We start from the raw sequence: 27095 nt of genomic DNA on the forward strand, positions 1-27095 counted from the left end.
GCCAGATTATTAAGTGCCAAAAATGAACAACACCAACCTTAGTAATGATCTCAGAAATGTTCTTCAGAGACTGTTTGATTGGGTACTTTGCCATGTCCCACTGAAACCTTGTGATATAGGTGACCAAGTCAACTAAAGAAAAAAAACAGAACTTTTGTTTTTAAAAATGTAATAATAAAGATTGTCAGTTTTTGTTAGAAAAAAAGTGATCATCACTTAAAAACATGAGAATTGAAAAGTTTAAAATTGGTAAGGAATTTAATGTGTATGATTCCCACTTCATTGCAATTCAAAGAGGGTCAAAAACAGAACAAAAAGTTGAACATTTCTATATACTCATCTGAAATATTTTCATTGAGCTCAGATGGCATTTCAAACAGATAAAAATGTTAATACACACATGTTGGCACACTAAGCAGTCAAGATTTCAGCTTTTTAAAACATATTTAGCTTTACATTTTTAAGTCAAGACTTTTTAAAGCAAAAAAAAGTTCTTAAATCATACCACAATTCCAAGGTGCTTAGACATGAATTCTTTCCCACCCAGTGGTTTCAGAAATTTTAATTTACAATACTAAGTCAGTCATGCTATTTGTAAAAGATTTTAAGCATACAACTCAAAGACTTGTATTTATATAGCACCTTTCACAATCTCAGAACATCTCAAAGCGCTTTATGGTAATTAAGTACTTTTGAAGTGTAGTCACTGTTGTAAAGTAAGAAACGCAGCAGCAATTGGTGCACAGCAAGATCCCACAAACAACCATGCGATGATGACCAGATAATCAGTTTTTTTTTCAAAAAAGGTGATGTTGGTTGACGGATAAATATTGGCCAGGACACCGGGGAGAACTCCCCTGCTCTTGTTCGAAATAGTTCCAAGGGATCTTTTACGCCCAACTGAGGGGGCAGATGGGGCCTCGGTTTAACATCTCATCCAAAAGGACGGCACGTCTAACAGTACAGCACTGGAGTGTCAGCCTAGATTTTGTGCTCATGTCTCTGGAGTAGGACTAGAAACCACAACTTTCTGACTCAGGTGAACATATTATCACTGAGTCACGGCTGACAACCAAATCCCTTACAGTACAGGTGAGCAGATTAAGCAACATGTAATTGGAACACATCAACTAGGGTTAATGACTGCTACATAAATGAGATGGGATGTTCTAGACAGGCTAAAACGGTTAAAAAAAATACACAAGTAAATTCCCAAGAATAGATGGTATTTATCCTTGGATACTAAAGATCATTATGAGCACATTAAATACTGGCCAGATCCCACTAGAGTAGAAACAAGCTGATATGGCACCAGTTTGCGAAATACATGGCAAAATAGACTCCTTAATCCCATGTCTGTACAAGGTAAATAACAGAATTGATCATGAGTTAACTAAAGGATGACAATCATCTAGTAAACAGCAGTCAGCTATTTAGAAGGGGAAAGTCCTATCTGAAAGTTTGACAAAGCAGTATCCTAAATGGATGGTTGAAAGCTATACAATGTGGTGTACTTGGACTCTCAAAAAGCCTTTGCTACAGTCTGCAGAAAATGTTGCTACTTAATCATAAGGAATTGAAGGTAAAGCCTGGGAATTAATATGAAATTGGCTGAAAGTTAGGAAACTGTTGATATTTATTAAGAGATATTTGATTTTGTTTTTTTTTGGGGGGGGGGGGGGTGGCAGGGGAGAGAGAAAGAGAGAAAGAAAACAATGCTGAGTACAGTGCCCCAGGCATGAGTGTTGTTGTGAGCCCTACTTTTTCAAACTTGGATTCAAGAAATGAATATAAACTGATGAATCCAGTTCTGATGAAAGGTCATCGACCTGAAACGTTAACTCTTTCTCTCTCCAGATGCTGCCTGACCTGCTACCCATTTTCAGCATTTTCTGTTTTTATTTAATATTTAGTTCATTACCAGATAATTCAGCAGGGATAGCATACCTAGTATATATTTTATGATAAATCACCAATCTTCATAAGAACATAGGAACAGGAGTAGGCCATTCAGCCCCTCGTGCTTGCTCCGCCATTTGATAAGTTCATGGCTGATCTGTGATCTAACTCCATATACCTGCCTTTGGCTCATATCCCTTAATACCTTTGGTTGCCAAAAAGCTATCTATCTCACATTTAAATTTAGCAATTGAGCTAGTATCAATTGCCATTTGCGGAAGAGAGTTCCAAACTTCTACCACCCTTTGTGTGTAGAAATGTTTTCTAATCTCACTCCTGAAAGGTCTGGCTCTAATTTTTAGACTGTGCCCCCTATTCCTAGAATCCCCAACCAGCGGAAATAGTTTCTCTCTATCCACCCTATCTGTTCCCCTTAATATCTTATAAACTTCGATCAGATCACCCCTTAACCTTCGAAACTCCAGAGAATACAACCCCAATTTGTGTAATCTCTCCTCGTAACTTAACCCTTGAAGTCCGGGTATCATTCCAGTAAACTTACGCTGCACTCCCTCCAAGGCCAATATGTCCTTCCGAAGGTGCGGTGCCCAGAACTGCTCACAGTACTCCAGGTGCGGTCTAACCAGGGTTTTGTATAGCTGCAGCATAACTTCTGCCCCCTTGTTCTCTAGTCCTCTAGATATAAAGACCAACATTCCATTTGCCTTCTTGATTATTTTCTGCACCTGTTCATGACACTTCAATGATTTATGTACCTGAACCCCTACGTCCCTTTGGACATCCACTGGTTTTAACTTTTTACCATTTGGAAAGTACCCTGTTCTATCCATTCTTTATCCAAAGTGGATGACCTCACATTTTTCTACAATGAATTCCATTTGCCACAGTTTTGCCCATTCACCCAATCTATCAATATCGCTTTGTAATTTTATGTTTTCATCTACAATGCTTACAATGCCACCAATCTTTGTGTCATCGGCAAACTTAGATATGAGACTTTCTATGCCTTCATCTAAGTCGTTAATAAATATTGTGAATAATTGAGGCCCCAAGACAGATCTCTGCGGGACTCCACTAGTCACATCCTGCCAATGTGAGTACCTTCCCATTATCCCTACTCTCTGTCGCCTTTCGCTCAACCAACTTCCTAACCAAGTCCGTACTTTTCCCTCGATTCCATGGGCTTCTATCTTAGCTAACAGTCTCTTATGTGGGACCTTATCAAATGCCTTCTGGAAGTCCATATAAATAACATCCATTGACATTCCCCTGTCATGTCCTAGGTCACTGCTGGGCCGGATTTTGTCGTGAGCGGTGAACAGCGCCCAACGTTCATTAGACTGACACTTTCAATGAGCTATTGCACAGCTCGTTCCTCTAAATTTGGGAATTTGGTGAGTGCGGAAATTCAGTGCAGAGGGGGAAGAAGGAGCTAAATGATCTAAACCAAGCAACTATAGACTAAGACTGAGCGAAGCATAAAGGGAGCCACGCAAGGAATTAAAAAATAAAGAGAAAAAGTCAAAAAGAGATGTCACAAGACAAGGAGGAGCGGCAAGGGTACATCAGTAAGTAGTCAGTTCATTTGTTAGTGTTTTTAGTGATTATTCTCAGTGGTTGGTTAGTATTTTTTTTAGTGGTTAGTGTTTCAGTGTTAGATAAACAGTAAATTGCCTTAAAGCAAAACAACAGTTTAAATAACTATTAACGAACATGGCAGGAGAGCTGGCGCCCTGCAGATGCACATCCTGTGTCATGTGGGAACTCAAGAACACTGTGTCCTGGAAAACCGCATGTGCAGTAAGTGCCACCAACTGCTCGAATTCAGAGTTTCTGAGCTTATAGGTCGGTTGGTGTCACTACAGTGCATAGGGGAAGCTGAGAGTTTTGTGGATAGCATGTTTCAGGAGGTGGTCGCCCCGCAGCTACAAGCGGAGAGGAAGCGGGTGACCAGACAGACTAGGAGGAACAGGCAGGCAGTACAGGAGTTCCCTGGGAGTGTGGCACTCACAAACCGGTATTCAGTGCTCAATACCAGTGAGGGTGTTGACACCTCGGGGGAATGCGGTCAGGTACCGAGACTCGGCTGCACCGGGGGTGGGGGGGGCAAAAGAAATGCGATTGTTAAGGGATTAGAGAGTCAGGCGTTTCTGCAACTGCAGATGTGAGTGCGTTACCTCCCTGGTGCCAGGGAAAAGGACATCACCGAGAGGGTGCAGAACATTTGGGGGGGGGGGGGGGGAAGAGACAGTAAGGGGGCAGCCAGAAATCATGGTCCATATGGGAACCAATGACATAAGAAGTCCTGAGCTCCTGCAGTCAGAGTTTCAGGAGTTAGGAAGGAGGTTAAAAAGCAGGACCTCAAAAAGGTAGTAATCTCTGGATTATTCCCAGTGCCACACGCTAATGATTATAGGAATAGTAGGATAAGACAGGTTAATGCATAGCTGGAGCAATGGTACAGGAGGGAAGCCTTCAGACTCCTCGGACAAAGGGGAGAAGAATAAACCCGGCGATTACAGGCCGGTCAGCCTAAAGTTGGTGGTTGAGAAACTTTTAGAGACAATAATCCAGGACAAAATTAATTGGCACGAGGAAAAGTATGGGCTAATAAATGAAAGTCAGTACCGATTTGTTAAAGGAAAATCGTGTTTAACTAACTTGATTGGGTTCTTTGATGAATTAACGGAGAGGGTTGATAAGGGTAGTGTGGTTGATGTTGTGTATATGGACTTTCAAAAGTCATTTGATAAAGTGCCACATAATAGACCTATTAGCAAAATTAAAGCCAATGGGATTAAAGGGACAGGAAGCAGAGAGTAGTGATGAATGGTTGTTTTTCCAGGTTGGAGGGAAATATACAGTGATGTTCCCCAGGGGTCAGTATTAGGACCACTGCACTTTTTGATATATATTAATGACTGAGTAGAGAGGGTATAATTTCAAGTTTGCAGATGACACGAAACTCGGAAATGCAGTTAACAATGTGGAGGATAGTAACAGACTTCAGGAGGACATAGACAGACTGATTAAATGGGTAGTCACGTGGCAGATGAAATTTAATGCAAAGAAGTGTGCATTTTGGTAGGAAGAATGAGGAGAGGATATATAAACTAAATGGTACAATTTTAAAGGGGGTGCAGGAACAGGAAGACCTGGGGGTGGGGGGGGTGGCACACATACATAAATCTTTGAAGGTGGCAGGACAAGTTGAGAAGGCTGAGAGAAGCAAGGGTGGTGATAGGAGAAGCTCTGACCACAATCTTTCAATCATCCTTGCAAAGGACACAAAACTTGGAAGTGTAGCAAACAGTGAAGAGGATAGTAATAGACTTCAAGAAGATATAGACAGGCTGGTGGAATGGGCGGACACATGGCAGATGAAATTTAACAGAGAGAAGTGTGAAGCGATACATTTTGGCAGGAAGAATGAGGAGAGGCAATTTAAACCAAATGGTACAATTTTAAAGGGGGTGCAGGAACAGAGAGACCTGGGGGTATATGTGCACAAATCTTTGAAGGTGGCAGGACAGGTTGTGAAAGTGGTTAAAAAAGCAGGATCCTGTGCTTTATCAATAGAGGCATAGAGCAAGGAAGTTATGTTGAACTTTCTTAAAACACTAGTTCGACCACAACAACTGGAGTATTGTGTCCAATTATGGGCACCACACTTTAGGAAGGATGTGAAGGCCTTAGAGAGGGCGCAGAAAAGATTTACTAGAATGGTTCCAGGGATGAAGGACTTCAGTTATGTGGATAGACTGGAGAAGTTGGGGTTGTTCTCCTTAGAGCAGAGAAGGTTAAGAGGAGATTTGATAGAAGTGTTCAAAATCATGAAGGGTTTAGATAAAATAAATAAAGAGAAACTGTTCCCATTGGCGGAGGGGTCGAGAACCAGAGGACACAGATTTAAGGTGATTGACAGAAGAACCAAAGGCGACATGAGGAAAAACTTTTTTAATGCAGCAAGTAGTTATGATCTAGAATGCGCGACCTGAAAGGATGGTGGAAGCAGATTCAATCATGGCTTTCGAAAAGGAATTAGATAAATACTTGAAGAGAAAAAATTTGCAGGGCTGCGGGGAAAAAGCAGGGGGGGGGGGGATGGGACTAACTGGATTGCTCTTACAAAGAGCTAGCACGGGCTCGATAGGCCAAATGGCCTCCTTCCGTGCTGTAACAATTCTATGATTTCTATGATTCTATAACCTACAATTGCATCACCAATGAGTCAGCTATTTAAAGCAACAAGCTGAGCCATATAGACTGGGGACGTCCTAAATTCAATCCTTAGTCTTGGCTGAGTTAGCTGATCTCAGCTGGTCAGGGGTGCCACAAGTGGCTTCAGTGCCCTAGGTTAGAAAGGGGAAAATCAATCAAGGTTCCCACTCCTGATTGCTGTCCAGCTGCACCTTGCTGGATATCTACGCAAGGTCACTGAGCGACGACGTGATTGGATTCAACTATGATGCCCTTGCAACAGAATAGATTAGTGACACAATATCAAGGCTCGCATAGGGTACACGTGGAACAGTGCAACAAGGAGTCAATGCCTTGATCAGAGGAATAAAATCGGCAGGGAAAAAGATCAAAAAAATCCAAAAAGGATGAATGAATAAGGTGTAAAGGAAGATTAGAAATACTATACAACACACCATGAAACCAGCATGAAGATAGCACATAGGCGTTACAAGGCAGTAGCTTATAAAAGGGGTCAAATAATATCAAACGCCACAAGACTAAATCTCAGTATCATCTGAATAGAGATATGGTATAATCTTAAAGCATTTACGTTTGTTTGTTGTTGTTAATAGGACCAGTTTTATCGGTTTTCAAAAGTTTTGTTCAGTTTGCTGCCAACTGATAAAACAGACAACAGGTTCATGCGCTCAATCACATTACTTAAAATGAAATGGTAAGAAGGGGCAGAGGGGTTTGGGGAGGGAATTCCAGTTTGTGGGGCCTAGATGGCTGAAAGCGCAGTTGCCAATGCTGGGCAAAGGGAGGGCGGGGGAATACACAAAAGGCCAGAGTCAGAGGTAGACTGGGTGCGGGGGCTTGTAGGACTGGAGTGGCTACAGAGATAGGCCTATGAAGGGATTTAAACACGAGAATGAGAATTTTAAATTGGAGGCATTAGGAGGCTAGGGAGCCAATGTAGTAATGACAGGGGTGATAGGTGAGCGGGACCTAGTACAGGACAGGATACGGGCAGCATTTTGATAAGCTGAAATTTACAGAGTACAGAATGGCAGGCCGGCCGGGGAGCACTGGAATAGTTGGTCTGTCGGGTTTCAGCAGCAGATGGGCTGAGGCGGAGGTGTGCAATTTTACAGAGGTAGATGTAGGTGGTCTTTGTGATGTAGAACATACGAGGTTAGAAGCTCAGCTCATGGTCAAATAGGATTTTGAAACTGCGAACAATCTGGTTCAATCTGAGACTAGAATCATGGAATGATATGGCTGGGAAGGGCAATGGAATCAGTGGTAAGGTACGGAGTTTGTGGCAGAGGCCAAAGACAATGGAGGTAATAACACTGTTTAATACAATTGGGTTTACCATAAAATTATGTACTTTTAATAAGCTTTCTAGAGTAATCAGGTATAAGGCTGTGAAAGCAGTTGAAAGTTGGATCATTTTCCTGTCAGAAAGTCAGTTTAACTTGTGATAACGGTTTACCTTGTTGCAGCATTACTCCCGCACTGCAATTGTACAGATCATTTCACTTTGATTATGTAGTAATACAAATTAGCTCAAGATTACAAAAGCTCTGTTATTTAATCATTTTATGTTGAGATCTAGTGTCATCATCAGGGGACAGCATTCAAATCGCAGTGGTCAGACTGACCTACTTATACTGCTGGCTCTCAGCAGGGCATTTCACAACCTCATTTCTAAATGTTCAGCATGAGCGCATAAGTATCAACATGCACATGCAAACACGAATAAAGATATTTTTAGGAGGTACACATTGGATCTATGCACAAGTCTATTATCTATTGGCATCGATACAGCCAATTCTGAGGCAGATCTGTCTGGGTTAAGTAAGCACTGATTCAGCAAATACAAGTTTAAAAAATTGTGGTAGAGGGGTTGAATTTTGGTTTCTAGACCTACACTTATTATGAAACAAATTAGAAACGTCAAAATAACCAAACTTTGCTTTAAACCCCAATCGAATTCTTTCACATGCACATAATAATCTATCAAACAGCATTTCAGTGTAACCTGTATAAGGTACACAATCATAGATACATCAATTGAAAAAGAATTTGCTGATACAAAGTGATAAATTTGGTGGAAAATATTGTAGTTTTACACTATAACCAAGTCAAAGTTCAAGCAATCGATGTCATTGTAACCTGAGAGCACGTAGATCTATGAACATGGCATTCGGTCTCAGTGAAGTAAAAATGTGGGGAGCTAGTCCTAGTCTCCATATTATACATTGGAGTCTGGTGTACCTATGGAGACTGGTTCCTGACATGGGATGTAAAAACAGGAAGGTGTAGGTGATGCTCTCGCAAAAGAGAATTTCAGACCAACCACAAAAAGTAAGAGCACCTATAGCTTATTTTTCTCCTTACAAGGACAAGGGCAAGAAGCTAGCAACATAAATTATTACATGCATGAAAGTCAAACAAGAAACAGGCAATGAATAATAAAATGGGTCTGTCTACATAAGACTTCAGCTTTGAAACAAACATTAGGGTAATCATTTATGAATAGTACAGAAATAAGTGAGTCAAGGACAGAAGGACACCAAGAAATATGTATTGTAGATCAGATTCCAACAACCTGGATTATAATCCTCAAACAAAAGCAGAAAGACATGAAGGCCCTAATTGTGAGATTTATATAAAAAGAGTCAAGTTTAAAACTTAATAAAGACCTTTATTCATAGCCAAAATGTTCAGCAAATCAGCCTAATTGTAATGGAATAGATAAATTTGTTCTCTAATAGAAAATGATGTAATGATCTATTCTGTAGCAAATTTTGACATTATAGGTCATTATTAACTTTCAATTTAGTCAGATTGCAGCCATTTTCTAGTCTTTTTGCAGTGTTGGCACGTTAATGCAAGGACTATTAAAAGTAAGGGATCCATAAATTCCATAACTACAAGCTTCAATATTGAAGGATTCAGTCCCCAAGAGGAATGTCGACTTCTTAGAACAAAAATTGAAGCTGCAGCATCAACATGGAAATGAAATATTCTGTATCAGTGTTTAAGCTCCAAAGAAATTATTTTTTTCTTCAAACTGTGAAAGATTAATTGCAATTGTTCACCTACTATGAAACAATTTGAAATAGTCTAGAGGTCTAATAAGATTTCAGGACAATGACCACCACAGAATATGGAGTACACTATTAAAGTCGAATGAAAAATTACTACATTTGTTTGAATCCCGGAGACATCTGGATATAAAAATAAAACATACCAGAGAGACCTACAATAGAGAAAATACTGGAAATGCACAGGTCAGACAGCATCCAAAAGAGAAAGATTAATGTCTGGGGTATAGTTTGGTCTATGCTCATATTCAGTTTTATTTTTAAAATGAGCTGCAGTCCATCCAACTGAAATGAACAGATACACTAAAAGGACAGCTACATCAGGATTTTCTAGACTCTACTATGCCTACAATCTTGGCAATTATGTCAGATTTTATTTTCAAATGTTATATGTATTTCAGTAAATACTATACAACGCTTTGGGTTTTAAGATTCCCGTAACTACTTCCCAAATCCAGTTTCATACCATGTAGATTATATGGAGCGCATCACATTCAAGATTAATCTCATCTACAATCTCAAATGTAACTAAAATCAAGTCTGTAAATTAAACTTTGCATACCGCAAGTACACAAGATGATGATGCAGAATGATAGTCACTTGTTTTCAGTTTGGCAGAGAAAATTAATTTTCAAAAAGGACAATTAGTTATAACATGGTAAAATATAAAATTAATGTCACAATGAAATTCATACATCTTAAAATCATACATAAACACAAAACCCGGTCTCAAGTAACTCAATCTAAACTCTCTGTAGATCTCCGCAGCTTTGGTGGGGGGTGGGGGCGGGGATGGGAGGGGAGAAGGGCACTACAACTCGCTGCTAGGTGTATAAACATGGTCTATAGCAACTCAGCTGCTTCGTCCTATCCATGTGGATAAATAACCGTCCCCATCCATGAAACCATGGCTGGGATCAGGAACTCATCAAGTGTTCACTGTACTTTGGTGCTCCAATACGCTGCCCCACCAAAAGAATCTAATACTTAAAACTTCAAGCCACAATTTATTTTTCATGGACACTTCACACCACCAATGTAGTTTCTGTCAGTGAAAACAAGGAAATTCAATTAAAAATACATGCAAACTAGTCAATAAAATCAACAAGACAGCAACTTCACAATCAACTTCATACCGTAAGGAAATTGTGTATCGCAGCTCATATGATGTTTTAGTACAAATGGCATAGGTATCTTTCCATTACATAAATCAACACTGCTTGAGGTGCATATCTGATAGCAGTGTCTCAGCGGGAGTGTAATGAGGTTAGGGTTCTCCAAATCTTTGAACCATATACAATATATCAAACTTTATGGGGTTTTCTGGAGAAGGGGGGGGGGGGGGGGGGGGGAGAGGAGAAGACAGAAGAAACATTACAATCAGGGGTTGGGGCCATTGAATGAACCCATTCTTTTTCTCGCATCCCAGAATCTTTTTAGAGCCGTAGTTCTGACCAGTCGTAAGACCATCAAGCTAGTCCCTTACAAAACTGCCATCAGTTTCCAAAAAAGTGCTTGTAGTCCATTTTAGAATGGGATTACACCATCTTTAAAAAGACATAATACATAGAATAATACATTCATGCTTAAAAGGGTGAAAATCCTATTTTTGTTACACAGCTGTCCATTGCTCCGTGGGCAGAGGAGTATTGCTATGATAGCAGAGGAAGTACTCTGTTGTACACAGGGCTGGCACAATTAATGTGTCAGTCAGTCTTGGTTACATGGAAATACACATTAGAACAGCATTAAAGAAAAACATATCTATAAAGTAACTTTTCCATATGCTTTCATTTCGATGAAAATTTAATTTTTAATCTAGTTTTATTAGTATGTATGCATTGTAATATATGGAGAGCCTACAACTGTACTTTGAAATTAATTGAACAAGCAACAAAAGTAAACTTTGAGCAAAAATAATATTCCCATCGTTGGAATTTAGATCATTACAGACTAATTTTACTTTCATGGATTTCAAAATTTTGGTAGAAAAGTGATATTCACTAATAGTGAATCACCTGCATCTGTATTATGCTTATATTGTGAAACTGTAATACAGTAAAAAGGTTCCAGCTGACCCCTGCTGACACAGATTAAGATCACAAGTATTTCAGAGAATAGGTTAGGCCGATGGAAGAATTGAAAAATGCGACAATCCTTCCAAAGCCTGAAAAATTCTGGAGTTTCAGATGGATTATGTTCAATCCCCCACTAACCATTCCAAGTTATTAGCTCTGTCTGCATTCCTTCTTTTCCATTAGGCAAATTTTAATGTTTTCCACCTTAGAATGGATCCCAGAACAGATTAAATCAGGCAAAATCTAATTATCCAACAGAGATCCATTTAACAACTTTTAGAAGTTACAGGTGAAGTAAATACGGAAGTGCGCGCACAAACAAACTGCCATTAATCAAAGAACAGCACAGAGTTAATTCTTCTGGTGGATTGGCCAACCTTCATGTTTCAGACACTACCAAAAACAAATTGGTTGATCATTCATCCCACTGCTGTTTGTGGGGTCTTGCTGTGCCAATATTGGCTGCCATGTTAACCTGCATAACATTCACTGCACTTCAAACAGACATGGGATAAGGTGTGAGATAACCTTTGTATACGGTTGGATCAGATAGGGGTGAAAATCTTCAACTAGCGGAGGAACAGAACATAATTCCCTACAATAGCTGTCACTTAGGTCCCCGAACTCTGTGTACTGCAGCACCTGAAGTTTCTCTCTATTCATGCACCTCCCAATTTGATGAGAAGTACTACTTCACTCAAAGCAATTTCTAAATCAAAAAGACCATGCACTTCAAAAGCAGTTACATAACTAGAAACTAGGTGCAGTGTTTCCATATGATTATTTAGATGCATGTCAAAGAGTTGTGCAGAACAGTCAGGTTTTCCATTACACATGATAGCAAACAAACTAACTCATTAAAAAAAATTACATTGATCTAATAATGCACTTATGATACCTAATTTAACAACTTTACAACACAAGAGCACAATTTCAACCACAGACTAAAACTGTGGACTTTGTTTAGTGATGAAAGTTTGAAACTCAGGCTTTGGAAGGCTTGTCAATTGCATTTTTCGGTCTTTCCTCCAGCCTAATTTACTATCTGAATAGATTCCAAGGATGAATTGTGGCAATTTTAAATTAAGCAAGCAGCAAGCTTGATTAAGCATAGTCCAGTGGACAAACAGATCAACAACATTTCCTAATCTAGTTTGCGTGGTCTGCTCCATACTGTTAAGCTAATTACATAATGGCTGTTTTAGGATAAATATGTAAGATGTCACCTATAAACAACTAAAACTGGTGTTTTTGTTCCCAACATTCTGAATTTTCTGAAACTTAAACAGAGTACTAAACTCCCAATTCCATCACAATCACAAGGTAACAGACTCACCAGTCTCAGTTACAGATACAACATTCACTGATGCATGAACCACAGACCAGAATTCAGTTTATACAACTGTTACCAAAACAGCACTGCAGCAAATACCAAGTACAACAATCAGCTATAATTCAGTTGTTATCCATTTACCTCCACTGGCCAAAAGGTTCTCTTGTACTTTGTCCCTACTGTCTTCCAACACATCAGCCATGTACTGGGCCACCTTCTTCACAACACTGAAAATAGAAGACCAGAACAAGGGTTACACATTTAACCAATACATCTAAACAGGGCAAGTACCGCATAAAGTGTCCTTTGATTTTCCCCAGTGAGCCACATACTGAAATACTGTAGCATTTTGAGTACGATAATCATGTAGTGGTTACCACACTAGACTAGTAACCGAGAGGCTGAGAGTTCAAATTTCACCAAAATTGAATTCAATTAATCTGATAATTAGTGGGCTAGCACCAAAAAGTAACATGAAAGCTGCAGGATTGTTGTAAAAATCCCAACTGGTTCACTAACGTTCTTCGGGGACATACCTGGTCTGACCGACATGTGACTCTAGTCCACACTACATAGTTGACTCTTAATGCCCTCTGAAGTGGCCTAGAAAGTCATTTAGTTTTACGTAAGAACATAAGAAATAGGAGCAGGTGTAGGTCATATGGCCCCACGAGCCTGACCTGCCATTCAATAAGATCATGGCTGATCTTTTACCTCAACTCCACTTTCTTGCCCAATCCCCATATCCCTTGATTCCCTTATTGTCCAAAAATCTATCGATCTCAGTCTTGAATATACTCAACGACTGAGTATCCACAGCCCTCTGGGGTACAGAATTCCAAAGGTGCACAACCCTCTCTGTGCAGAAATTTTCCCTCATCTCAGTCCTGAATGGCCGACCCCCTTATCTTGAGACTATAACTGCTAGTTCTAGACTTTCCAGCCAGGGAATACAGCCTCTCAGCATCTACCCTGTCAAGCCCCCTCAGAATTTTATACATTTCCATGAGATCACCTCTCATTCTTTGACACTCCAGATAACATATTCTATTCAATCTCCCCTCATAGGAAAACCCTCTCATCCCAGGAATTAATCTGATGAACCTTTGTTACGCCAGCTCTAAGGCAAGTATATCCTTCCTTAGGTAAGGAGACCAAAACTGTACACAGTACTCCAGGTGTAGTCTCACCAGAGCCCTATATAATTGCAGCAAGACCTCCTTACTCTTATACTCCAACCCACTTGCAATAAAGGCTAATATACCATTTCCCTTCCTAATTGCTTGCTGTACCTACATGTTAACTTTCTGTGGTTCGTGTACAAAGACACCCAAATCCCTCTGAATACCAACATTTCTTAGTCTCTCACCTTTTAAAAAATATTCCGCTTTTCTATTCTTCCTATTATCAAAGTGGATAATTTCACATTTCCCCACATTATACTCTGTCTGCCACCTTCTTGTCCACTCACTTAACTTGTCTATATCCCTTTGCAGGTTCTTTACGTCCTCCTCACAGCTTACTTTCCCACCTAGCCTTGTATCGTCAGCAAACTTGGATACATTACACTCTGTTCCTTCATCTAAGTCACTGATGTATATTGTAAACAGCTGAGGCCCAAGCACTGATCCCTGCAGCATCCCACTAGTTACAACCTGCCAACCTGAAAATGACCCGTTTATTCCTACTCTCTGTTTTCTGTCGGTTAACCAATCCTCAATCCATGCTAATATATTACCTCAAATCCCATGAGCCCAAATCTTGTATAACGACCTCTCGTGGCACCTTTTCGAATTCCTTTTGAAAATCCAAATATACTACATCCACTGGTTCCCCTTTACCTACCCTGCTAGTTACATCCTCAAAAAACTAATATATTTGTCAAACACAATTTCCCTTTCATAAAGCAGTGTTGACTCTGCCTAATCATATGATTTTTTTTTTAAGTGCTCTGTTACTAAATCCTTAATAGGATTCTACCATTTTCCCTACTACTGATGTCAGGCTAACTGGCCCATAGTTCCCTGTTTCCCTCTCCCTCCTCTCTTGAATAGCGGGGTTACATTTGGTGCCTTCGAATCCACAGGGACCGTTCTAGAATCTAGGGAATTCTGGAAGATCAAAACCAATGCATCCACTATCTCTGCAGCCACCTCTTTTAAAACCCAAGGATGTAGGCCATCAGGTCCAGGGGATTTGTCAGCTTATAGTACCATTAATTTCTCCACTACTTTTTTTTAAACTGATATTAATTACTTTAAGTTCCTCAATCTCATTAGCCCCTTGGTTCCCCACTATTTCCAGTATGTTTTTTGTGTCTTCTACTGTGAAGATATACAAAATATTTGTTTAATGTCTCTGCCATTTCCTTATTCCCCATTATAATTTCTCCTGTCTCTGCCTCGAAGGGACCCACGTTTACTTTCACTAATCTCTTCCTTTTTACATACTTGAAGCAGCTTTTACAATCTGATTTTATATTTCTTCCTAATTTACTCTCATTCAATTTTCTCCCTCTATCAATTTCTTGGTCATCCTTTGCTGATTTCTAAAACCTTCCCAATCCTCAGGCTTATTACTCTTTCTGGCAACTTTGTAAACATCTTCTCTAACACCATCCTTAACTTCTCTAGTTAGCCACGGTTGGATCACTTTTCCCCAGAGATTTTGTTCCTCAAGGGAATGCATATTGGTTGAGAATTATGAATTATTTCTTTAAATGTTCACCATTGTATATCTACCGTTATATCTTATAATTGAATTTCCTAATCTACGTAGACAACTCGCCCCTCATACCTATGTAATTGGCTTTGTTTAAATTTAAGACTGTAGTTTCAGACTTAATTACATCACTCTCAAACTCGATATGAAATTCTAACATATTATGATCACTCATAGAGGATCCTTAACTATAAGATTATGAATTAACCCTGCCTCATTACACAATACTAGATCTAAAATAGCCTGTTCCCTAGTTGGTTCCTTGACATATTGTTCTAGAAAACAGTCTCAAATGCTTTCTATGAACTCGTCCTCCAAACTACTTTTGGTAAACAAACTTTTGGTTACCAAACAATTTGGTTTGCCTAGTCTATATGAAGATTAAAGTCCCCCACGATTATTTCATTACCCTTGTTACAAATAATAAGGCTCGTCACCTTCTCTGGGCAACTAGAGATGGGCAAAAATGTGGCCTTGCCATTGTCACCCACATCCAGGGACAAAAGAAATTACATGTGGTAATTTTTAGGTTTGCAAATTTGCTACTAAACTGTGTTTTGTATTGTAAAGCATGAGTAACTGGGTTGGGATTGCCCAATGTCGCTTAACTTTGGAGTCCTACAGTCATTTGCAGGGGGGGGGGGGGGGGGGGGGTGTCCAGAATTGTATTCCACCAGTTTGAGGGGGTTTGAATCTGAACCTAGGAGTCAAAGTGCACTAAACCAATTTTCAAAAAGGATTTCCACTCAACCTAATTATACAATACTCACAAAACAATTCTAGATTGACTCAAATATAATGTTGATTGCCCATAATCATAGGTTCAACGTACAGCTCAAGTCAAAAATGTCTTCATCTGTCAGAGCATTTTACATTCTGAATTTTGTCTCATCCCAATTTGTTCAATACTCTTCAAATCAGCCACATTTTTCCAAGTTAAAATTAAGTGTATAGCTTTCTCAATACACAAAATGGTCTAAATGTCAAAGCTAGAAAATCACCATTAGAATCACTATGATGTAAATGACTAACTTTGGTTCCAGAATAAAAAAGGGATCACCTCTCTGTCAGATTCCACAACTATCTCTTCAAAAATCATTTGGCTTCACATCGATATGTTGAGATTCAACAAACCTACCGTCACTGCTCGAAAGGATACATTCAAGCATTTTGCTTCTCAAAATATATTAAATCTTCCAAGTCTATACTATCACTTCAGTGACAAATACATCAACAGCAAAAAGACCACTACTAATTAGATCCAACAAACAGCAAAGCCATAATGCAGTAAAATATGGCTTGACATTCCATAAACTACTCCCACTTTATTACAAGGACACTGGTTCCAGTAGAAAATCAGAAATATAGGTTAGCTAAAACTTCACAGGTACTCAATTTACCGATCTTGCCCAAATGGTGCTCATATATTCCTGTCTAATCTCAATAATTCTTAATAGGAAGGAGCATCTTCATCCGATGAGCTAGGGAGAAATCATTCTCTTTTGCAGGAAAAACAAAGCTATATTCAGGATTTTCATTTCTGCACATGCAAGCTGCTGTTTCATACAAAGATACTCGAAGTGGCTCCATTTATCTAAACAAAATGCTCCTAGGAGAGTAAAGAAAGACGACTTGAACCCTCAACCTTCTGACTCAGAGGCGAGAGTACTACCATTGAGCCACAGCTGACACGTGTGTGACAACTTACAGTAAACTAATTGGAGATTTGTTAACTACTTACTAAGCGTGAGCAAGTATCACTTTCAAAGGTGCGATTAGAAAAGCGTCAGTTTGCTTTCTACTTTTATATCAAAACAAAATCTCCAATGACACTGCTTACAGTTAATCTGAGATCTGGAGTGCGATATCAGATGTTGCAGTAATCCCAGTGCAACAGCAATTTGCCCATCACCAATGCAGCAAATTCTCTGAATACAAATATTACACATGGTACAGACACTGAAAGATACAGGTCTCAGACATTGTTACTCTTCACCTACTATCGTAACTTTGTTTAATCGTCCTTCCTCATTTTCAGTTATTCACATATCATTTATTTTTTGCTCCACCTTCCACAATGAGCTCACAGTATTTAATTTTAGTATTTATTCATTACTCCTCTCTACCCAAAACCTTCTCATTTGCATAACTTTTTTCCATTCCCCTTTTGTCCCACAGTAGATTTGTAGATTTTGCTGACCTCATCATTGTTGTAGCACTGCCCAGGGCTGTTTCACCCACAATGTCCACTCTACCTGAATAGATGGTCATTCATCATGGTCCAGGGCCTGCTGCAGCCACAGTGTCCAAAGTCAGCAAAATACCTCAAACATCCCAATCTGGCCCTGGTGAAAACATCAGTCCCTATACAAAAAACTCTCATTCCCAAATAGTTTAGAATTTTTAATTAGAGTCTTAAAGTTCATAGAAAAGCAAAAACAATTATTTGATAGTTTTCCACTGGTCAGAGTCATTTGTAAATTTTCTACCCAATTGCCATAATGTACTTCAAAAATACATAGATTTAATAACATGGAAACAGGCCATTCGGCCCAATCAGCTCAGGTCAACATTTACCCTTCACACGAACAAATGTTTCTAATTGCATTTACCCAAACTGTTTCCATATCCCTTCAACTGCTTTTCCGATCCAATCTAACCTTGAATGTTGAGTTTCTTGCCTCAACCACTAACCCTGGAAGTGAATTTCAGAGTCTCAACTCTGTGTAAAGAACTTTCTCCTGCCCTCCATTTGAAATGTCTTGCATACAATATTGAATCTATGGTCTTGTTCTCAGCCCCTCAACTACTGGAAACAGTCTGTCTCTATCTACCCCGGCCCATCATTTCACAATGTTAAACACTTGATCATATCACCCCATAATCTACATCATTCTAACAAAAAAGGCCATAATTTTGCAAATCTTTCTTTGTATTTCCTCATAACAGCATCCTAGCGAATTGCACCCTCTCTAAAGCTTCAATATCCTTTCTATATTGTGGAGCCAATACTGCACACCATACTCTAACTGTGGTCTTATTACTCTGGGTACTGTAGCTCCACAGGAGCAGGTGAAAATCACAATTCCTACAATGCATTTTCAGGCATAGTAGTTGTAAACCACCAGCACCCAAAGCCTTGGTAGAAGTTCTAACTCAAGCTCAGTTCCGTACAGAAGATCAGGCCAATATAGAATCATAGAAAATTTGCGGCATAGAAGGAAGCCATTCAGCTCATTGTGTCCGTGGCGGCCGAGAAACGAGCCACCCAGCCTAATCCCACTTTCTCTCATTTAATCCGTTCCCCTGCAGGTCATGGCTCTTCAGGTGCATATCCAGGTATTTTTTTTAATGACTTGAGGATTTCTGCCTCCACCACCCTCTCAGGCAGTGAGTTCCAGACTCCCACCACCCTCTGGGTGAAAAAGTTTTTCCTCATTTCCGCTCTAATCCTTCTATCAATCACTTTAAATCTATGCCCCCTGGGTATTGATCCCTCCGCTAAGGGAAATAGGTCCTTCCTATCCACTCTATCTAGGCCCCTCATAATTTTGTACACCTCAATCAAATCACCCCTCAGCCTCCTCTGTTCCAAGTAAAACAACCCCAGCCTATCCAATCTGTCATCATAGCTAAAATTCTCCAATCCTGGCAACATCCTTGTAAATCTCCTCTGCACCCTCTCTAGTGCAATTACATCCTTCCTGTAATGTGGTGACCAGAACTGTACGCAGTACTCAAGCTGTGGCCTAATTAGTGTTTTATACAGTTCTAGCATAACATCCCTGCTTTTATATTCTATATCTCAGCTAATAAAGGAAAGCATTCCATATGCCTTCTTAACCACCTTATCTACTGTCTCGCTACCTTCAGGGATCTGTGGATATGCACTCCAAGGTCCCTCACTTCCTCTACACCTCTCAGTTTATTGTGTATTCCTTGCCTTGTTTGCCCTCCCCAAGTGCATTACCTCACACTTCTCCAGATTGGACTCCATTTGCCACTTTTCTTCCCATCTGACCAGTCCATTGATATCTTCCTGCAGTCTACAGCTTTCCTCCTCACTATCAACCGCACGGCCTATCTTTGTGTCATCCACAAATTTCTTAATCATGTCCCCTACGTTTAAGTCCAAATCATTAACATATACCACAAAAAGCAAAGGACCTAGTACCGAGCCCTGCGGCACCCACTGGAAACAGCCTTCCAGTCACAAAAACACCCGTCGACCATTACCCTTTGCTTCCAATAATGGGGGAAACTTCTTTCAGGCATTTCTCACATTAAACGAACAATTTTATGGGTATGTTCACTGATTTTATTCAAAATTGTACCTCTTATGTGTTTGTTACTTTTTAAGCTGCATATACCAACCCGAGTGAAGGATGAAAATAGCAGCCAAGATCATCCTACTCCCACCAACTCAACTGTCCAATTCTCTCTTTCCCCCCCCCCCCCCGCTACCCCATGTTACAATCCAACTAACCTCCTGACCCTATCCATCCTCAGATGTCCTCTTCTGATCAGTGATATAATCTACATTATATTTTTAAATTGCTGGGCAGGCAGCAACTTTCCATTTCAAAATGTATTGAAAAATCCTCCCTTTAGGTGTCAATATTTAACTGAAGTAACCATTACATCTCAGTAGCGCTGTGATAGGGTTTTTCAATGTGCCACGCAATGCTAGCTGCTCAAAAAATAACTATAAAGTATGCAGCAAATTAATATCAAAAAAGGGTTGATTGTAGTTGCTGGCTCTGACCAAGGGTCACTGTGAAGCAGGCCAGATCTGTATTAGCCAGCAGCCATGTTGGTACAGTTAAGTATTAACGTTTGTAAGTAAAATTGACAGTTTATAATTTTGTTTTAGCCTGACAGATTCCCTGCACTGCATCCCAACTCTCTCCGTTGTTTGCTGTGCTCTTATCCCTCCACCCATGTTCCTTTGGCCCATGACAGTCCCTGAGCAACCAGCAGTCCATTCCTTGGCCCAGAATCTTATGCTGCAGCTGTCGCCCAATAAACTCTCAATGTGCCGCAGCCATCGCTCACCTGCGCCGCCGATCGGCTAGCCACACACAAACACGGCCTCCGTGCAGTCCACCCACTCGGCAGCTCATTGGCCTTCTCGTAACAGCACCACTGCCATGTTTCCACCCCCATCATTCTGACCTCCTTCCCACCCCAATTATCACATCTGTGTACCAACATCTCCTCCACCAATGAGCAACGCCTCCCCTCCACCCAAATCATTGCCTCTCCCCACTTTTCCCCCACGCCCCAAAACTGAATAGCATATCAGGACCAGCTCCAGATAGCCAGCATCTCAGGCAATCATATCATACTAACCCCCCACCACGAAGCAGCATCTCGGCATCCACTCCATTCCCACCCCTCATTGAGCAGAATCGCAGGCACCCCCTCCCCACCCTCAGCTGACCAACATTTACGACATCACTCCCACCACTGAGCACCATTCTCCTCCTTCTCCCCCTTGACAAGCGTCCCCTTTCCTTCCAAATCAAACAGCATCAAGGACCCCACTCCCTCACTGAACAACTTTTGGGAACCTGTCTGCGCCCCACATGGACCAACTTTCCAGCCATGTCCCCCTCCTCTCTGCCCCGGTTTAATCTAAATACTGCACCTGGTTTTGATTCCCCATGTGCAATACCAAGGGAGATTAGCCAATGTTGCAAGAAACAGACGTTATAATAAAAACAAAATAAGTTGAGTAGTATTTTTCAAACAAAACTTTAGACTAAACTTTTCATTCTGCATAGAGATTGTCCCAATAGAATATATAATCCTGCCACCAACATTGCATGAATCTATAAAGTTTGACACTTCACTGCCAGTTTCTCCCATTCACATTCCAATTTAAGGCAAATTCAAAACTAATCTGCGGTAACATTATTTCAGTGAGCGAGTGATAAATCTATGTAATAAGTTCCCTGGGAAGACTGTGGAAGCAGATACTGTTGATTCATTCAAATACAAATTAGATAGATCTCAGAAATTAATATTTTGAGATACTGTATATGGACAAATTGAGACATGACATATGGTAAGTGTAGCATCTTTGGAAGAAACAGGTGACTTTGGACCTGTGGTTCCCAAAGCTTTCCATGACTGGGGGTTTCCTCACCTCATATCTGGGTCTGTTGTAGACTAATGGATAGACATTGATTGCCATGAATAATCAGCAACCCCGTTACTGTTGTATCATGCGACGACCAGGATGGTAGAAGACGATCTAGGTACACCATGGTCTTTTTTCATCCAGCAATTCCTATGTTTGCTTTCTTCTATTTTGGAACTATTTTATTTAGCTTTTGCCTTTCTAAAGTCTTTGAGGTGATCATTGTACATTAGTATAATTTTTCACTTTCTTCCAGTTTTTAAAAATTCATTCACAGGCTTTTATTCCAATTTGCAGTTTCTCTTTGTATTAATATTTAGCAGATTTGATCCTCAACCTATATCAATCCTATAAAGGGGTTTGCCTGCTTTTTCTTTTCCGGTGCTGACAAAGCATTTTTTTCCCTCTTCGTATGCCAATAGTTATACTTGTATTTCCAGCATTATCAGTTCTAATCTTGTTACAATTACGAATTCTTTATTTCAAGATGTGACAAAGCCATTTCCCTAAACTAAAATAAGGTTATGGGAACTGAACTCAGAGTTTGATCCAAATCAAAGGCTAAAGTATGAATTCAACAAGTTTAACCACAAAGTGAGATCAAAAAATCTCATACTTTGAAATGTTTTATGTTGATCTGAAGGTGTTATTTTGGGCAGGAATCTCACAGTGCAGTATCACAGGAAAGTAACCAGACATGCACTAACTGTTTATATACTGGCTTTGACACTTTGCACTCCCAACAAGAGCCAAAGTCTAAGGCATCCTATCCACTCCACAATAAATGTGCTAACAGTGAAGTAATTCTTAACATTGGCAGATCCAGTCATAAACCACCAAATTCTCAGAACCCAATTTGAAATTCCAGCCTCAAAATGACATTAAAAACAACTGGTTTACCCTCACTGGAAATTTCTCCACTTCTAATAGTTTGATGGACAATTGTGCTGTCGTGAGCTACTCCATCACAGAGGTTTTGGGGGGGTGGGAGGATAGAAACTTGATCAGAATAAAATCGTAGGATCCTTAGCGATTTTCAACTTCCAAACAAGCCATCTTGTTCAGTCCTGCCTGTCGGTTGGTTCCCTGAGCAGACTGTCTGCCATTTGGCAGAATGCCTCATCGCCAGAACTTTCAAACAAGCACCAAGACATAGCTTGGCTGGTGGTGAGAAGGGCCCTTCCTGTCAGATCCTTCATGCACTCCTGGACTCTCAGCGTCACCGCACACTGTCCCCGAGGAGGCTGCAGTGCAGACGAAACAGTCACCCATCTCCTTCTGGAATGCGCCTTTGCAAGGAAGGTCTGGAGAGAGATGCAATGGTATCTGTCCAGGTTCATCCCGAGCAGTTCCGTAACACAGGACTCTGTGCTCTACGGGCTGTTCCCGGGGACGCACACCGATACAGACATCAACTGCTGCTGGAAGACCATGAACTCGGTGAAAGACGCCCTTTGGTCTGCCCGAAACCTGCTGGTCTTCCAGTGCACGGAGCTGTCCTCGACCGAGTGTTGCAGACTGGCACTTTCCAAGGTCCAGGACTACGTGCTCAGGGACGCACTGAAGCTAGGTGCAGCCGCCGCAAAGGCTCTGTGGGGAAAGGCAACCATTTAGAGCATTCCCACCATTGTATACCGAGGGGCCGCAATCAGGGAAAACCCCCCCCGGGGAGAATGTAAAATTCAAATTGCTGTAATGTACCTGTAATGAATATGTAATCAATAATCTGTATTGTTTTTAATGCAATGAGACACCCCAGAGTGTCATGAACTGTAATTATGTACAATGTGTTCATTGAACTGTACTTGATGTAACCTGCAAATTGTATAATCTGTATTGTGTACATTTGAAATGTAATATGACAACTGTATTGTATGTTTTGCTGCAAATTTTATGAATAAAGTATATTTTTTGGAAAAAAAAGTCCTGCTGAAAGAGGCACTGGAGAGAAGCGTGATGTGGTAGAAACCTTTGGAGAGGGGCGAATGGCATAAGAGAAAAAAAAACAAAGGGTATCTTCAAAGACAGGAGCTCTCATTCAGGGTGTTAGTGTATCAGTTCCTCCTTCATAACGGAGATTGAAACTCAGGTACACTGAATGGGCAAGCTTTCTCGATTGTTAGTCGAGCCACAAAATGCAGTGCTTCATGATGCCCAAATCCTCCACTTGGAAAGGGGGAAGGAAGCCTTGAGAAAGCAGGAGTTTTCCCCACCTAATGAAGACTACACAGTAACAAAAGAAAATAAAGTGCAACTCAGACTACTTTCTTTTTGCATCACAGAGATTGCATAAATGTACAGTTCAAGGTTTTTTTTGGATGGGGGGGGGGGGGGGCCAGGGCGGGATGTCCCAAAGTACTTCATAGTCAATTAATTACTTTGAAGTGCAGTCGCTGTTGGTTATTAAACAAACGCAGCAGCTAATTTGCTTTTAGCAAAATCCTACAAATAGCAAATGATATAAATAACCATGTAAGTTTTGATGGTGTTGACTGAGGGATGAATGTAGTGGCCAGGCCAGGATATCAGGACAACTCCCTGCTCTGTTTCAACCAAAGTCATGGGGATCTATTACATCCACCTGAACGGATGGGCCTCGGTTAAATGTCTAATCCAAAACAGTACCAACAACAAAGCGACACTGCCTCGCTGCTGCACTGAAAATGTCAGCCTAGATTACGTGCTCAAGTCTTGGATTGGGGTTTGAACCCACAACCTGCAAATTCAAAGAAAAGCACACCAGTGACGAGCCAAGCTAACATTTGTACTCATGTACTCCTCAAATACAAAAGTTGTATTTTCTGCTTCCCTACTACATAGTTTAGAGTTTTCCCAATTATTCAGCAATCTATAATACCCTCATCCCACGATTGCACACGTCACCTAGGTGCAATTCAGATCAAATGGTATTACAGTTACACGACTGAGGCCAATATTAAACCTCGGATTTCGCAGTGGCTGCTGACCAGTATCGATCAGGATCAAATCTACAGCTGGGGCCAATTCACAAATGACTTCAGAAATTTTATACCACATTTTTAATCACAAAAAAATGGTTCACAGCCCTTTCACTTCCTCAAACAAAAACTATGGTGACAGGTGACAGTAACGTTAGAAATGCATGGATTGAAATACTCTGCAGAAAATCTAGCTGGAGGAAATCAGATACCATCTGGTCCCCATTTTCGTTCTTCTGTGAGCAGTAGATGGTTGCTTGAATAACAGAGTAATGCATTATAAACCAGAGGTGCATGGGTATTGTTTAAAATTTAGACAGTGTTATCTTGTCATCCTCAGACACAAATCCGTTAAATTATCTCATAGTATGCATTGTAGCTAACTTAAAATGTTTGTACCACTAAACTCTAACTACATAATACAATGAATCACAGCAAATAAAAATTCACTAAACATTTCTCAGATTTAGAATGTCCATAAGAACTGTAACAGTGTTGGTGAAAAAGCCACCTTCCACACATCACTATGTGTGACACAACAGAAATGCATTTTGATTCATAATCACAAATGTGTTGTTTGGAACTCTGCAGCCAATTTACAATATCCATTGTTCTGTATTATAATACACATCCAATCACCTTAAAAGTAAAAATTACTTATCAGTATAAAGGTATACCAAATAGTTTTTAAAATAAAACTCCTATTGGAGGGATATCATCTTCACAGTGCTTGAAAAGTTCCCCCCACATTTGTATTGCCATACTCCCATGCTACATTATCAAGAGTCATGATGCATGGTTCTTTTGACTCCCAACCCAAAAAGGACAATGCCTCTGAAGCAGCTTATTTACATACAACTATTTGCAAACTAAATGTTCCTGCGAAGATTGGCTAACCAGATAGCTCACGTGGTTCATATGATGGCATTACTTCCTTACCCCTCTACAAATGAATCCAACTTGGCCAGCTCATCAGATAACCCTACTAAGACATCTAAAGCCCTCCCTCCCGTCATTGTATACAGAGGGGCTGGAATCAGAGAAAAACCCCCTCAGGCAGAGTGTAAAGTGACAAATGAATGTAATGTATCTGTAATCAATAAGCTATATTGATTGTAATGCAACCCGAGTGTCATGAACTATAATTATCATGTACGATGTATAACTGTATTGTTTGAATCATTTGAACTGTACTGTATGTATCTTTACAAATTCTATGAATAAAGAATTTTTGAAACAAAAAAGTTACTTCATAAAAGGAAGCGAGCCCTGATTATTTAGTTATAGTTGCTGTGAAAATAATATAGCTCAGTGAAATGTGAACTTAACAGAGCACCAATTCACCATGCAAAATTTAATTCTTATACTAACCTTTTACAGAATGCTTCAGTAATGGACCGATCACAAGTATTGTAAATTTGCTGTCAGAAACCGTTTTAAATGTCCAACAAACTTACCCCTCCACAAATGAATCCAACTTGGCCAGCTCATCAGATAACCCTACTAAGACATCTAAAGTTCCAACCTAGGGAAAAAAATCCAAAATTAAATGCAATAGAAAAATAAGCAAAAGCAGAGTGGAAAGTTGAAGATGTTCATCAATGGATAACTACAAAGCAGATTGTGGTGCTTATTAACAATCCTAACTTTGAATGAGCAAAGGAAAAAAAGTTCACCACAGCATAGCAATATTCAACAATTTAAATGTATGACTTGACCAAAACCCTTATGGTAAGTAACTAGAAGGGAGAATGATACACAATAGGTATGAATTTTACATTATAAAATACAGGGCTATGGAAATGACTGCATTTTCTTCTTGCGTGACTACATAAATAAGATTACTGGGGTCTCCTTCATGCCTGAAACATTTTACCATTTCAACACTGCTTTTTATGACAACAAGCCCAAACTGCAACTGGTAGAAATTTGCACTTCCTTAATGCTGTTTACTAATTTCTTAGATGGCCTTCATTAAAAAAAAATTATTTTGTGGGGCTTAAACTTCTTTAAATTTCAAAATATACTTCATTTCATAAAATTTAAAGATTCCACAATTCCAAGACAAAACAATTCAAAACAACATGGAATAATAATTATGGGAGATTTCAACTACCCCCAAACAAACTGGAAAAGGGAATGGAGTTTACAGCGTGTACAGGACTCCTTTCTTACCCAGTGTGTGAGAAGCCCAACAAGAGAGGAATCTGCTGGATCTAATAATGGGAAATGAACCAGAGCAGGTAAGAGAAGTAAGCGTATAAGAACATCTAGGCAACAGCCATAAGAAGATAATAAGGTTTAAAATAATGATTGCGAAAGACATAAGTAAAACAAATACCGTAGTAATAGATTGGAAAAAAGCTCATTTTGAAGGGATGAGAATGGAACTTGGGAAGGAAAACTGGAAAAAATGTTGACAGACAGAGAGATAGAACAGCAGTGGGAAATATTTAAAATGGTGATCAGTAGGGTTCAGGAGAAATATATTCCTCTACAAAGCAAGAACAAACTATTCATCCATGGTGTTTCATTGTTGGCTAAAGAGATATGGGTAAAATTGAAACTAAAGGAAAAAGCATACTCTAAGTGCATAGACAATAAAGGAGAGGATGACAAAAAGGAATATGAAGAAGTTAGGAA

General features: G+C 39.9%; 1 protein-coding gene across 2 annotated transcripts in view; it reads right to left on the reverse strand.

The window, feature by feature from the left end:
• Nucleotides 1–27095, reverse strand: part of atp6v1c1a (ATPase H+ transporting V1 subunit C1a) — a 61562-nt gene that overhangs the window by 18568 nt on the left and 15899 nt on the right. Inside the window, exons 3-5 of one of the 2 annotated variants that reach the window (XM_067982016.1) lie at nucleotides 25910–25977; nucleotides 12771–12856; nucleotides 38–132 (exon numbers count right to left, since the gene is read on the reverse strand). In XM_067982016.1, coding sequence (XP_067838117.1) covers nucleotides 38–132; nucleotides 12771–12856; nucleotides 25910–25977 — 249 coding nt within the window. Of the gene's footprint in view, nucleotides 1–37; nucleotides 133–12770; nucleotides 12857–25391; nucleotides 25483–25909; nucleotides 25978–27095 lie in introns of those variants that run through there. The other variant, XM_067982017.1, reaches the window with a different exon arrangement.

This window comes from Heptranchias perlo, chromosome 3 (genome assembly GCF_035084215.1).
Source record: "Heptranchias perlo isolate sHepPer1 chromosome 3, sHepPer1.hap1, whole genome shotgun sequence".
NCBI lineage: Eukaryota > Metazoa > Chordata > Chondrichthyes > Hexanchiformes > Hexanchidae > Heptranchias > Heptranchias perlo.